At 37.8% G+C, this 13,347-nt stretch overlaps 1 protein-coding gene across 1 annotated transcript in view; it reads right to left on the bottom strand.

Annotated features, from left to right (window-relative positions):
• Positions 1-13,347, bottom strand: part of NIPBL (NIPBL cohesin loading factor) — a gene marked incomplete at both ends in the record, with an annotated part of 122,576 nt that overhangs the window by 5,307 nt on the left and 103,922 nt on the right. Inside the window, 4 exons of the mRNA XM_080694804.1 lie at positions 448-722; positions 1,906-2,052; positions 9,834-10,034; positions 10,244-10,351. Of these exons, the coding sequence (XP_080550930.1) occupies positions 448-722; positions 1,906-2,052; positions 9,834-10,034; positions 10,244-10,351 (731 nt within the window). The remainder of the gene's footprint in view (positions 1-447; positions 723-1,905; positions 2,053-9,833; positions 10,035-10,243; positions 10,352-13,347) is intronic.

The raw sequence follows: 13,347 nt of genomic DNA, 5'->3' as shown, positions 1-13,347 counted from the left end.
ATCTGTGTATTTATTTTGCTTTTTCTGGGACAGGATCTCAATGTTGACTGTTGCCCTGGCTGGCATCAAACTTTGATTCTCCTTAGTCTCCAAAGTAAGTCACCATGCCTGGAGATTCATGCATTTTAATTTTTTAATTTTTTTTTGTGGTATTGGGGATTGAATCCATGGACATCTGACTTAGATACACCCCCAATCCTTCTTTAAATTTTGAAACCGGGTCTTACTTAGCTTCTGAGGTTGGTCTCGAACCTGTGATCCTCCTCTCTCAGCCTCCCAAGTACTGGGATTACAGGTATGTGCCACAGTGCCCAGTTGACTCATGTATTTTTAAAAAAAGAGTATTTCTAATATTATAGTGAGCATGTAATTGCAACTGGACTTTATATTTTTTACTATTTGAACAAAGTATGTTTTTTCTTTTCCTTACTGCTTATTTTAACTCACCTATCAGAAAATCCACAGAGATTTTTCAAATGTTGTTTTAACATAAGAAGCAATAAAATACCCTGGGAGACATTTGCAAATTCAATTAAAGGAGCTGAATTTTCTGGCAAACATTTCATCACTGAATTTATATCATCTTCTGAATCTGAATCTGAATCTGAATCTACACGTTTCCGTGACTTCCGAGGCCTGGAAACTTCTTCTTCACTCTCACTTGACTCATTCTCCTTGTTAGGTGATGATTTTCTCTCTTTCCTTTTGTCCTTTACCATAGACTGAAAGAAAAAAGAAATTCTTCTGTTTGAAAAAGAATCAAAGTACCACTAACAAATACAAGCATGTTTCATTCAATAGCTTTAAAAAGCTTCCTTAAATTAACATTTTATAAACCTGACTTTCTTTCTTTCTTTTTTCTTTTTTGTGGTACTGGGGGCAGGATGGGGGTGTGTGGAACCCAGGGGCTTTTCTACCTCCAAGCTATACTCTCAGATGTATTTTATACTTTATTTGGAAACAGTCTCACTAAGTTGCTGAGAGCCTCACTCAGTAGCTGAGGCTGGCTTCTAAGCTGTGCGATCCTCCTGTCTCAGCCTCCCAAGCGCGGGGATTACAAGCGTGCGCCACCACACCCATTTATACTCCTGACTTTCTATAAACAACTGGATATGTAAGCCTTGTGGGAACATTTAGGTCCCAAGACTTAGAATTAAATCCTGGTTCTTTGTATGTTTTGAAAATGTTACATATCTATAACAGTAAGTTCTTTGATTACTAGTTTGGCAAGGCTAAGCTTTGAGCACCTTTGTAAAATGGATCTAACTGAATTATCAAGCACATAAAAATGTTCAAATTTTGAAGAATTTTACTGAGTTAAGTTTACTATGTGTCTAGTGACACATTGGGTGCTTTTATAATTCATTACATTTCCTTCTAAAAGTCACAACAGAAAAGATATAAAGTTTATAAAATTTTGGGCACATAATATACTGACATCATTATGAGGTTGGTTTGAGAAATAAGGAGATCAGTGGCTCATAACTTCCTGTTTCCTTATAAATAGACCTTCATGTACACTGTTCTGAGCTGTTGAGTTCAAGATTTATTGACTAACAAGATGCTCTAAAAATGGGATTTAAATGGATATATGAGTGGACACAAAGCAGTTAAGGTCAGTGCTAAAACAGAAAAGTAAATGAGTGGGATGGCATATCATAACAATTCATACATGTTTACAAAGTCCACCTAAATGATGTAGAAATGGAATGGTTTTAGATATTTCTGAATAGAAATAAAATGGCAATCCACTTCCTCTCCCAATTCAAGTACTGTCCAGATTTCAATAGGTTAAGAGAAATTTTATATACCCATGAAAAGAATAAAAACAAAATATAAAACAATGAAAATAGCATGCCTGCACTTTTCATTGGTATATTAAAAATAGTAATGTGTGTGACTTACCTCCTTGAATGACTGCAGTAGGTTACTACCAGAAACTGAGAGTGTAATGTCTATATGATGCATTATAAACAACGGCTCTTCCTGCGTCTGGTATGGAAAACAGGCTAGATTGTCTGCTATATACAAGAGCATAGTCACTTCTGTTTTCTGTAAATTAAAAAAAGGTACATATATTTAGTGGACAATTAAAAAATCCATCCAAAATTCTTGTTAGAAAAATAGTACAGGGGCTGGGTGTCGTGGCGCATGCTTGTAATCCTAGAACTTGGGAGGCTGAGACAGGAGGATGGCACAGGTTCAAAGCCAGCCTCAGCTACTTAGTGAGGTTCTCGGCAACTCAGTGAGACCCTGTTTCCAAATAAAATATAAAATAGGTCTGTGAGTATAGCTCAGAGGTAGAAAGCCCCTGGGTTCCATTCCTGGTACCGCAGGAAACAAAACAAAAAAATCAAAAACAAACTGCAGGGTAGGTACTGTGACCTCAATCTTTTCTTTCTTTTTTTTTTTTGTGGTACTGAGGGTGGAACCCAGGGCTTCTCTATCTCCAGGCGACTCTCCCTGACCTATTTTATACTTTATTTGGAAAGAGGGTCTCACTAAGTTACTGGGAGCCTCACTAAGTAGCCGAGGCTGGCTTCGAACCTGAGCGATCCTCCTGTCTTAGCCTCTCAAGTGTTGGGATTACAAGCATGTACCACCACGCCTGGCTCACTTCAATCTTAAGAGACAGAGAAATAGAAAGGGAGGTAAAGAAAAAGAAAAGGAGGGAGGGAGGGAGAAAAAAGGAAGGAAAGAGGAAAAGAAAGTAAAAAAGAAAGTGGAGTAAGAAAAAGAATGGGGAGATAGAAATAGTTTGTTTATTCATTTATTTTGTGGTACGGAGGATGTTCCTGAACCCAGGGGCATTCTACCTCGGAGCCACATCCTCAGCCCTATTTTATTCTTTATTTTGAAACAATGTTTCACAGAGGGCCTCCCAAACACAGGGATTGCAAGTGTGCACTACCCTGCCTGAATCGGAAATAGTTTATAAAATAGTTTATAAAATAATCTTATATATTTTATGAGATTTTATAATGATTCATACCATGCTACCTTAAGAGGGAAGTTGTGAATTTTTTTTAGTACACCCAAGTAAAAATCCTTAAAGCTTCTTATAAAGTATATGGGATCTTATGATAAATTCATACCACAAGAGAAAGTATATATGTAAGTTCATAATTGTCATTGTACTCCTGAGTTTAGCTCATTGGAGATCAGCTACAATTACTATTCTGCCCTCAAAAATAAGTGGAAATGGTTGGGCGTGGTGGCGCACGTTTGTAATCCCTGCGCTTGGGAGGCTGAGACAGGAGGATCACACAGGTTCGAAGCCAGCCTCAGCTACTTAGTGAGGCTTTCAGCAACTTAGTGAGACCCTGTTTCCAAATAAAAAAAATATAACATAGGTCTGGGTGTATAGCCCGGAGGTAGAAAGCCCCTGGGTTCCACCCCTAGTACCACCAAACCAAACAAAACAAACAAAAACTCCTCAAACTCACATACTAACAAAACATAGGAAATGGCAGGTTTTTTTTTTTTTTTTTTTTTTTTTTTTTGTGGTACTGGGGTTCCTGGAAGCCCTTCTATCGCCGGGCTACACTCCCAGACCTATTTTTATATTTTTATTTGGAAACAGGGTCTCTTAAGCCAGTGTGGCTGGCTTCGAACCTGCGTGATCCTCCGGCCGCCACCATGCCCGGCCTGAAATGTCAGTTATTTTGACAGTGTTACCAGTTTCACGCTATAAAAACTCTGAGGCACCAGGCGTGGTGGTGCACGCTTGTAATCCCTGCACTTGGGAGCCGGAGACAGGAGGATCACTCAGGTTCGAAGCCAGCCGCGCTGGCTTAAGAGACCCTGTTTCCAAATAAAAATATAAAAATAGGTCTGGGAGTGTAGTCTGGAGGTAGAAGGGCTTCCAGGAACCCCAGTACCACCAAAAACAAAACAAAACAAAAACTCTGAGGCGAGGCGTGGTACACACTTGTAATCCCAGTACTTGAGAAGATGGCATAGGAGGATCACAGCTTGTGGACATCCTCAGCTACTTAGTGAGGCCCTTTTTCAAAATAAAGAATAAGAAGCTGGGCATGGTGGCAGCGCACACTTGTAATCCCAGTACTGGGGAGGCTGAGACGGGAGGATCATACAGGCTTGAAGCCAGCCCCAGCTACTTAGTGAGGCTCTCAGCAACTTAGTGAGACCCTGTTTCCAAATAAAGTATAAAATAGGTCTGGGAGTGTAGCCTGGAGGTACAAAAGCCCCTGGGTTTCACCCCCAGTACCACAGAAACAAAACAAAACAAAACAACAACAACAAAAAAGAATAAGAAATAGGGCTGAGGGTGTAGCTTGGAGTTAGAATGCCCCTGGGTTCAATCTCTAGTACTGAAAAAACAAACAAACAAACAAACAAACAGACCAAAAAACCCAAAAAACAAACAAACTCCGAGGCTGCCAAAATTTAAGATTAGAATTATAGTTCCTACTTATTGTTATTTTTAAGAAGGTTGGCCTTGAACCTGTGATCCTCCTGTCTCAGCCTCCCAAGTATTGGGATTACAGGCATGTACCATCATGCCCAGCTCCTACTTATTTTATGGTACTGGGGGATTGAACCCAGAGGCATTCTACATTCCAGGCAAATCCCCTGCCCAATTTTATTTCTTATTTGGAAGCAGGGTCTCAATAGTCTTATTACTTGCTCTGGCTATCCTCAAACCTGAGATCCTCTTGTCTCAGTGTCCTAAGTACTGGGATTACAGGCAATGTGCCAACAAGCCTGGCTCATCATTTTATTTAAAAAATTTCAATAGTCCATTGTCTATAGGATCCTCTTTATATGATGTTTCAATATGACTTTTCTGCCCCTGTCAAATGACAATCTACTCATTATTTCCTAAACATTTTTTTTGTGGTTTTGCTACTGCCTAGAACACCTTCCTTCTCTGCTTTATATAGTAGATCCAACTCATCTAATTGCTTTATGCCTTCAGTGATTTTTTTCTACTCTGATATCTTTTGTTGGAGATAGTCAGAAAAAAGCACTGCTTTATGAGAGCTGATTCCCAATTTCAAATGCTGAGATGGCAGAAATCTAGTCCATAGCAGAGTCTGCAGTAAAACCACACAGGGGTGAAGCTCAACAGAAAGACAAGGACTGGGGTAATTATCATCAATTCAAACACCAGGCATTCAGGATACACTAACTTTAAACACTATTTTTCTTTGTGTCCTGGCCCTATAACTGGAGGAAAGGCCTCTGAGGGCAAGAGCACTACATCATTCCATTTTGCACTTGTAGCACAGTCCCCATACACAGTGAAAGGGACCACTGATGATAATATAATGATGATGACAGATTATACTTTAGGCATTTCTGAAGTAGGTGTTTATAATATTTATTTGCTAGGATATGCCAAAATTTCATCTAGCACCATGTGTAGCTAGGTACTGGGGATGGAACCCCGGAGCACTACCTCTGAGCTACACACCCAGCCCCATTTTATTCTTTTATTTTGAAACCGCGTTTCACTAAGTTGCTGGGAGCCTAAATTGCTGGCTGTGAACCTCAGATCTTCTTGTCTCAGCCTCCCAAGTATTGGGATTACAAGCATGATCCACCATGCCTGGCTTTCATGTAGCACTTTAAAAGAGTTTAAGTAAGGTATCTATACTCTGGAATTGATAATTTTGCTTTATTGTGAGAGAAAAATGTGTGTCCAGCTAACAAAGTGACTAAAATCATAAAAAGGTTGATTTTGTTTCTTTTAAAGAAATTATACATAGACTGGTTTGTAACCTCTAGGTCGGCAGATACTATACCCTTATCCTGTGATCTCTTACACCATGACTGGTCCTATGGCAAGTATTAAATATATATACTTAATTGGGATTACATCTAGTGTTGTATTTAAATATATTATACATTTATGGCGCACACTTGTAATCCCCACGCTTGGGAGGTGGAGACAGGAAGATCGCACTGGTTTGAAGCCAGCCTTGCTGGCTTAAGAGACCCTGTTTCCAAATAAAATAAAAAAAATAGGTCTGGGAGTGTAACCCGGATGTAGAAGGCTTTCCAGGAACCCCAGTACCACCAAAATATATAAATAAATAAATAAAATAAAAATACATTTAAACATGTATGTATAATATATATTGTGTATGTATGATATATACGAATATATATGTATTGTAATTGGGATTACATCCAGCGGCATTCTATTTCTAAGCTATACCTCTAACCCTTTTTATTTTGAAACAAAGTTTCCCTAACTTATAGAGTTTTAGGCTCTAACCTGCCATCCTTCTGTCTAAGCCTCCCTAATACCGGGATTCAAAGGATCAGTAAGTATCTGAATAAAATGCATGAATGAATAAAGTATAGAGCTTTGTCTTCTTGGTGACTAATGACCATGGACAATGTAACTTGTGCAAAGGCCAAATGTGTTAAAATTGTAATTACATAAAAGTAAACTATTCACTAAGGAAGTCAAAATGAACAGCTAGAGATCTCAGTGGCTAAAACTCTAAAATAATTATGCTCTAAAAACATTTGAGCAGACTTCCGGGAAGATGGCGACCGAGAAAAGTAGCGTTTACAAGTCCTGCTAACACTCGATCTCTATTGCCATAAAATCAGCGCTTTTCATAGCCAGAAAACATTATCAGCTGAGAAATGAAAAACATAAACACAAGGAACAGAGAAAAAGAAGACTAGAAGAACAACCAGAGACCAGAAAAGAAACCAGCCCACATTGCGGAGCCGCACCAGCGCCATCATGCCTCACAGCACCAGGCTCCAGAGAGGAAAGGTAAACAAGGAGCTGAGGTGAGCAGCTGTAGATCATTCGGGTGTAATTCAGCAGTTCTTTCAGCACAAAGAATGTCTAAAACTCCCAGTGGCTAAGCTCACCAGCCTTCCAGGGACTCAGAACGGAGCTCAAAACCAGAAAAGAAGTATGCCAGCCTCATGGCCGAGGGCGTGGCAGTGGTGCCATATTGCCAGCAGCGGCGGCGAGTTCATCATGTCCGCGACAGCTCCAGATCAGCATGCATAATAACTTTAAGTGAAATTGCGGTCCCTACAGGAGAAATCCCAGCACTGCACCCCCAGGGACTTGCGCAGCTTTGATAATCTCCTTGGGTCGGATATTTTGCAGTTCAACCCAGTGAAGGAGTAGTGGTGGCAAAGATACCACACCCTAGTCGCAGCTCCCTGTGGGGGGGTGCCCAGCCCGGCACCCCCCACGGTCTCGCACAGCCTCGATTAACTCTTTGGGTCTGAGACTTTGCGATATAACCCAGTAAAGAAGTAGTGGCGGCTGAGATTAAAAGAAACTCAAGATCCAGAGCACCCTAAGTGAAGTCGTGGTGACCTGGGGAAGAACCCAGAGAAGGCACAAAATTCTGAAATCATGGGAAAGAGGAACAACAATAGAGCAATGAATGCCCACAATCCCATAATAACAGAACCTGATAACACAGAAATTCAGAGATCTCTAGAAGATCAAATCAGGAATATAACTGTAGAAATAATATAGGGCCTTCCAAAAGAATTTAGGGAGAGTCTAAAAGAAATAAAGGATGCAACCATTGAAGTAAAGGCATCAATTCAAATGATAAACAATCGATTAGACCACATGGAAAATAGAATCTCACTCCTAGAAGATGATCACTCCAAAACCAAATGAATAATTTATAACTTAGGAAAAAAATCGGATTGCAGGAATCTGACATTGAAGAATACAGGCCCATTTTAAGAGAGCTAACCTACGAATAATTGGAATAGAGGAGGGAAAAGAAGGTGAAACCAAGGGATCAATAATCTCTTTAAAGAAATAATAGAAAAAATTTCAAACATAGAGCAAGAGGTCAATACACAGGTCCAGGAAACTTATAGAACTCCCTTTAGACAGGATCGGAGAAGAGGATCCCCACGCCACATAATTGTCAAAATGACCAATGTGGAAGCCAAGCAGAGAATCTTAAAGGCAACAAAAGCAAAGGGCCAAGTGACATTCAGAGGCAAACCAATTAGAATCACTCCAGACTTCCCAAACCAAGCCATGAGAGCCAGAAGGGCTTGGAGTAACATATTCCAAACTCTGAAAGAAAACAACTTCCAGCCAAAAATTCCTACCCAGCAAAACTTTCTATCAAATTAGATGGGGAAATAAGAAGCTTCCATGACAAACAGAAACTGAAGGAATTTATGTCTTCAAAACCAGCACTAGAGAAAATACTCAAGGAGATTAACTACAAAGAAGAAATAGGTAACACACACCAGAACCAGAGAAACAAGATTTTCCATCCAGCAGACAACTAAGCAAATAAGAATACACAGTATTTCAAACAGAAATAAAATCTTAACATGTGAGGAATTAAAAGTTATCTCTCAATAATCACATTGAATGTAAATGGCCTCAATTCCCCAATAAAAATACATAAAGTGTTAGGATGGATTAAAAAAACAGAATCCATCCATCTGCTGCTTACAAGAAAGACACTTTACAAGTAAAGGTAGTAACAAACTCAAGGTTAAGGGCTGGAGCGAGGTAATTCATGTTAAGTAGCCATCCTAACAAATGTGAAGTAGTATTTAACTATAGTTTTTATTTGTATTTCTTTAATGATTAGTTATATTATTATAATGATGAGTGATATTCATGTGTTTATTGGCCATATAAAAATTTTTGGAGATTCATTATCTAATTTAGTATTCTGTATTGTTTGTTTTTATTGTTGGTAATTTTTAGGATTTATATTTGGAATATTAATTTACCTTCAGATATAGCATTTGGAAATATTTTAACCCATTCTATCAGTAACTTTTAATTCTGTTTACATTGTCTTTGGATGTACAATATTTTTCTATTTTTTATGAAGTTTGTTGTTTATTCTTTTGTTGCCTGTGCCTTTGGAATTATATCCAAGAAATCACTGCTAATTTCAATGCTGTGAAGTTTTATGACCCTGGTTTTCTTCTAAAAGTTTAGTCTTAAGATTTACATTTAGGTCTTTTATCTATTTTGAGTTAATATTTGTATATGGTGTTAGGTTAAGGGCCCAATTTTATTCTTTTTCATTGTTATTATTTTTCAACAATATTTAGTGAAAAGATTATTATTTCCTTTACCAAATGTTCTTGGAAACCTTGTCAAGAATAACTCGACCATATATGGAAGAAACAAACAAACATATCAAAGTTAATCAGGAAACCAAGCATGGGAAGGAGGGAGGGGGAGGGAAGGGCTAGGGGGCTGATGTGTTCTTGTATTATCCCCATAAGTTTTTTATCCTATTAAGATATATGACTACAATGAACCAATAAAAATTTATTTAACAAAATAAAATAAAAACATTAAATTCCTGTTTATTATGGAAATCTATTACCAAAGTGATAGTTTAGTGATAAAGATTAAAAGGTACACTTATAGGAACTGTTTAATGTTTTTAAAATATTTGGTATGGAGGCCCAATTATACTTCTCATTACATTACATTTCTCAGGTAAAATTTCCTCCTTAGTTTATTTGGTATTGTTATTGAACGCAGGGGCATCCCACCTCTGAGCTACACCCAAGCCCTTTTTATTTTTGAAACAGGTCTCACTAGGTTGCTGAAACTCTAAGTTGCTGAAGCTGGCCTCAAACCTGAGATTCTCCTATCTCTGCCTCCCAAGTACTGAAATTATAGGCATTTAACACCACATCTGGCTTCCCCTTTAAGTCTGACAGTATATGTTGTAAATCACTTAGAAGATTAAGAAAGCACATTAATACAGTCACTAACTTTACTAAAATGACAATATTTTAGGTGATGGCTACTTTAGGCATAAGATTTCTAGAACATTTATTTTCTTAAAATAAGTTTTTATGCTTACTGCTGTGTCATCAAAGAGGTTAAGGAGAGAAATAAGGAAAGCTCGTCTGTGTTGGCGGTTTCCGCGGATCATGGAGTAAAGGTGTGAACACAAAGCGCTGGAGGACTCATCTTGTCTGAATCCCCTTACAGGATCTTTTAGGCACGTGTTGATTGCCTGTTGTACTTGGTAAGACATCTTCATACCAGCTACTGCTTTCATCTGAAATCAATAAAAGCCTCATTTTTGTCAGAGAAATTAAAAGAGTTATAAATACCTTAGGAGAGAAGCTTAGTTACATGCTTAGAAAGTAAATAGTAAGCGAAACATTCTACTCTAAAATAAATGACCTGTGGTTATGATTTTTGCCAAAAAAGTGGCTTACTAAAAAAAGATGTTTAAATTTAGGTTGTTCTATTAAAAATACATACATGAATGAATCCAGCATATTTTTTGTCTATTTCCACAAGCTGCTGATCAGCCTTGTTCCGCATAGCAGGTTCTGGGTCGGTGCCCATAGCAATTAAATAAGGAACACACTGGAAATAAAAATAGAGAATGTATAAGACATCACAGTAGCAAAAACTCTACATGTATCTCAACATATGCTAAAACTTGTATATCTTGGAAGCCGGGTGTGGTGGTGCATGTTTGTAATACCATTTGGGAGGCTGAGACAGGAGGATCTCAGTTCGTGGGCAGCCTTCACTACTTAGTGAGGCCCTCTGCAACTTAATGAGAACCTGTTTGAAAATAAAAAAATTAAAAAAAAAAAATAGGGCTGAGGGTGTCGCTCGGAGGTAGAATGCCCTTGGGTTCCATCTCCAGTACCACAAACAAAAAACAAACAAACAAACATAAGACCAAAAAACTTGTATATATTGGGATATATAAATTTAGCTTTATAGGCTTTCTTCTAAATGCTATGTTTTAGTTTTCTTTTTAAAAATAACCCCTTTGATTTAAAGCTAGAAAGCACTAGTAAAAATATTGATGTGGTAAATTTAAATAATTTCAATGTAAATTTAGGTTCTTTAGACAAAGTACTCCCACAAAATTTAAATTATGATATATAGTAGTATATTATTATTATTATTATTATTATTATTATTATTATTATTATTTTCTTTTTTGTGGTACTAGGGGTGGAACCCAGGGGCTTTCTACCTCCGGGCTATACTCCCAGACCTATTTTATACTTTATATGGAAACAAGGTCTACCTAAGTTGCTGAGAGCCTCACTCTTTGTAGCTGAAGCTGGCTTCAAACCTCTGCGATCCTTCTGTCTCAGCCTCCCAAACTCTGGGATTACAAGTGTGCGCCACCATGTCCGGCTATATAGTATAATATAAACATATAATTCAATAATTCTTCAAACTGACTAGGTTTACTATGTAAAGGTAATAGAGCCTAAAGTAATTTGTTTTCCATATGCTTAAATTAGGTAATTTTTTTTAAACCACAAAGCTGATTTCAGATGTGGCCTGAGGATCAGAGAGTTGGGTAACAGCCATATTCACTATACTTCTGTTTTCTCTTGCTGGGAATGGAACCCAGGAATTTATACATTCTAGACAAGTGCTCTACCATTGGGCTATACCTGGAGCATCTATACCATGATACTTATTACTAGAATCAGAACACATTGAGAAGGCCAGAAAAACAATAAACATACGATAACTTTAAAATAAAGACATGGCACAAAATGAAATGGGGAATTTAAGTTAAATCCTAGACTTGGAAATTAAAGTCTATAAAGAACATTATTAGTGTTATTAGCTTAGCTAGCAAAATTTAAAAATGGACCTTATATTAGATACTATCATATCAACTTCAAATTTCTTAAATTTGATGTTTGTATTGTTTTTTTTAAAAAGAAAATGTCCTTGTTCTTGAAAATATATGCTGCTGTTAGAGGTAAAGAATTAAAACATCTGAGACTTATTATCATGATTCGGAAAGAAGTAGATATTACAAACAAATGCAGCAAAATGTTAACACAAGGTGAATACAGGGGAAGAATATAAAGGAATTCATTGTACTACTCTTGCAATTTCCTTGTAAATTTTTTTTTTAAGTACTGGAGATGGAACCAAGGGGCATTCTACCTCCAAGCTGAACCCTCAGCCCTATTTTTATTCTTTATTTTAAAACAGGGTCTCACTAAATTGCAGAGGGCCTCACTAAGTAGCTGAGGCTGGCTGTGAACTTGTGAATTGCAATCTTATCTCAGCCTCCCAAGTACTGAAATTACAAGCATGTGTCACCATACCTGGTTTTGTAAATATCTTAAGAAGTTTAAAAGAGTAGATAGAGGTTGAGCATCTCTGATCTAAAAATCACAAATTTTAGGTGGGCATGGTGGTACACACTTGTAATCCCAGTACTTGGGAGACTGAGACAGGAGGATCACAGGTTTGCGGACAGCCTCAACTACTTATGCCCTCTGCAACTTAGTGAAATCTTGTTTCAAAATAAAGAATAAGCCAGGCATAGTGATGCATGCTTGTAACTCCAGCAATTAGAAGGCTGAGACAGGAGGATCTCAGTTTGCAGCCAGCCTCAGCTACTCAGCGAGGCCCTCTGCAACACAGTGAGACCCTGTTTCAAAATAATGAATAAAATAGGGCTGGGGTATAGTTTAGAGGTAGAATGCCCCTGGGTTCTATCCCCAGTTTAAAAAAAAAAAAAAAAAGGAAATCTAAAAGTTTTTGAGCACCAACAAGATGCTCAAAAAGTTTTGAATTCTGGAGCATTTTAAACTTATGGACTTATGGGGTTCTATGTATTTTGGATATAAGATTTTCAATTTGTATCATAGTAAAAAGCATCCAGCAAAAGATTCCTATGTATGCATGTACGGATGTATGTATGTATGTATTTATTTTTGTGTTACTGGGGGATGGAACCCAGGGGCTTTCTACCTCTGGGCTATACCCCAGCCCTATTTTATAATTTATTTGGAACAGGGTCTCATTAAGTTGTTGAGAGCCTCAGTATGTAGCTGAGGCTGGCTTCGAACCTGTGCAATCCTCCTGTCTCAGCCTCCCAAGCGCTGGGTTACAAGTGTGCGCCACCATGCCCGGCTGATTCCTAAGTACTTTTGATCTGGATGATGATAGCCTTGAACCATAACAAATAGATTAAATATTTGTAAATGTGCTGTTTCAGGACACAGGCAAGAACATACAACATACTTAAATGTAGTATATTTTAGGGGAAAAAAAAGCCTCCATGAAGAGGGAGAGAGAAAATGAATAAGACAAATCAATCCTAAAGGGTATGAGCCTTTGGCATTTTGATAAATAACTTTTGTAGCCTATAGCATTCTCTTGACCATAAGATATATATATACACACACACACACACACACACACACACACACACACACACATACATATAATTGGGTGTAAAGTTCAAAAGCTACAACAATATGGAGAGTATTTTGAAGTAACCACAACCTAAGATGGTATCCAAAACAGATTCTTGAGAGTAGAACAATTCAGGAGGCTGAGGCAGGAGGAACACTTGAACT

This window comes from Muscardinus avellanarius (genome assembly GCF_963383645.1).
Source record: "Muscardinus avellanarius genome assembly, chromosome: 1".
NCBI classification, from domain to species: Eukaryota; Metazoa; Chordata; class Mammalia; order Rodentia; family Gliridae; genus Muscardinus; species Muscardinus avellanarius.
Note: the sequence above shows the minus strand (reverse complement) of the source record. Positions and strands in the feature narration are given on the sequence as shown.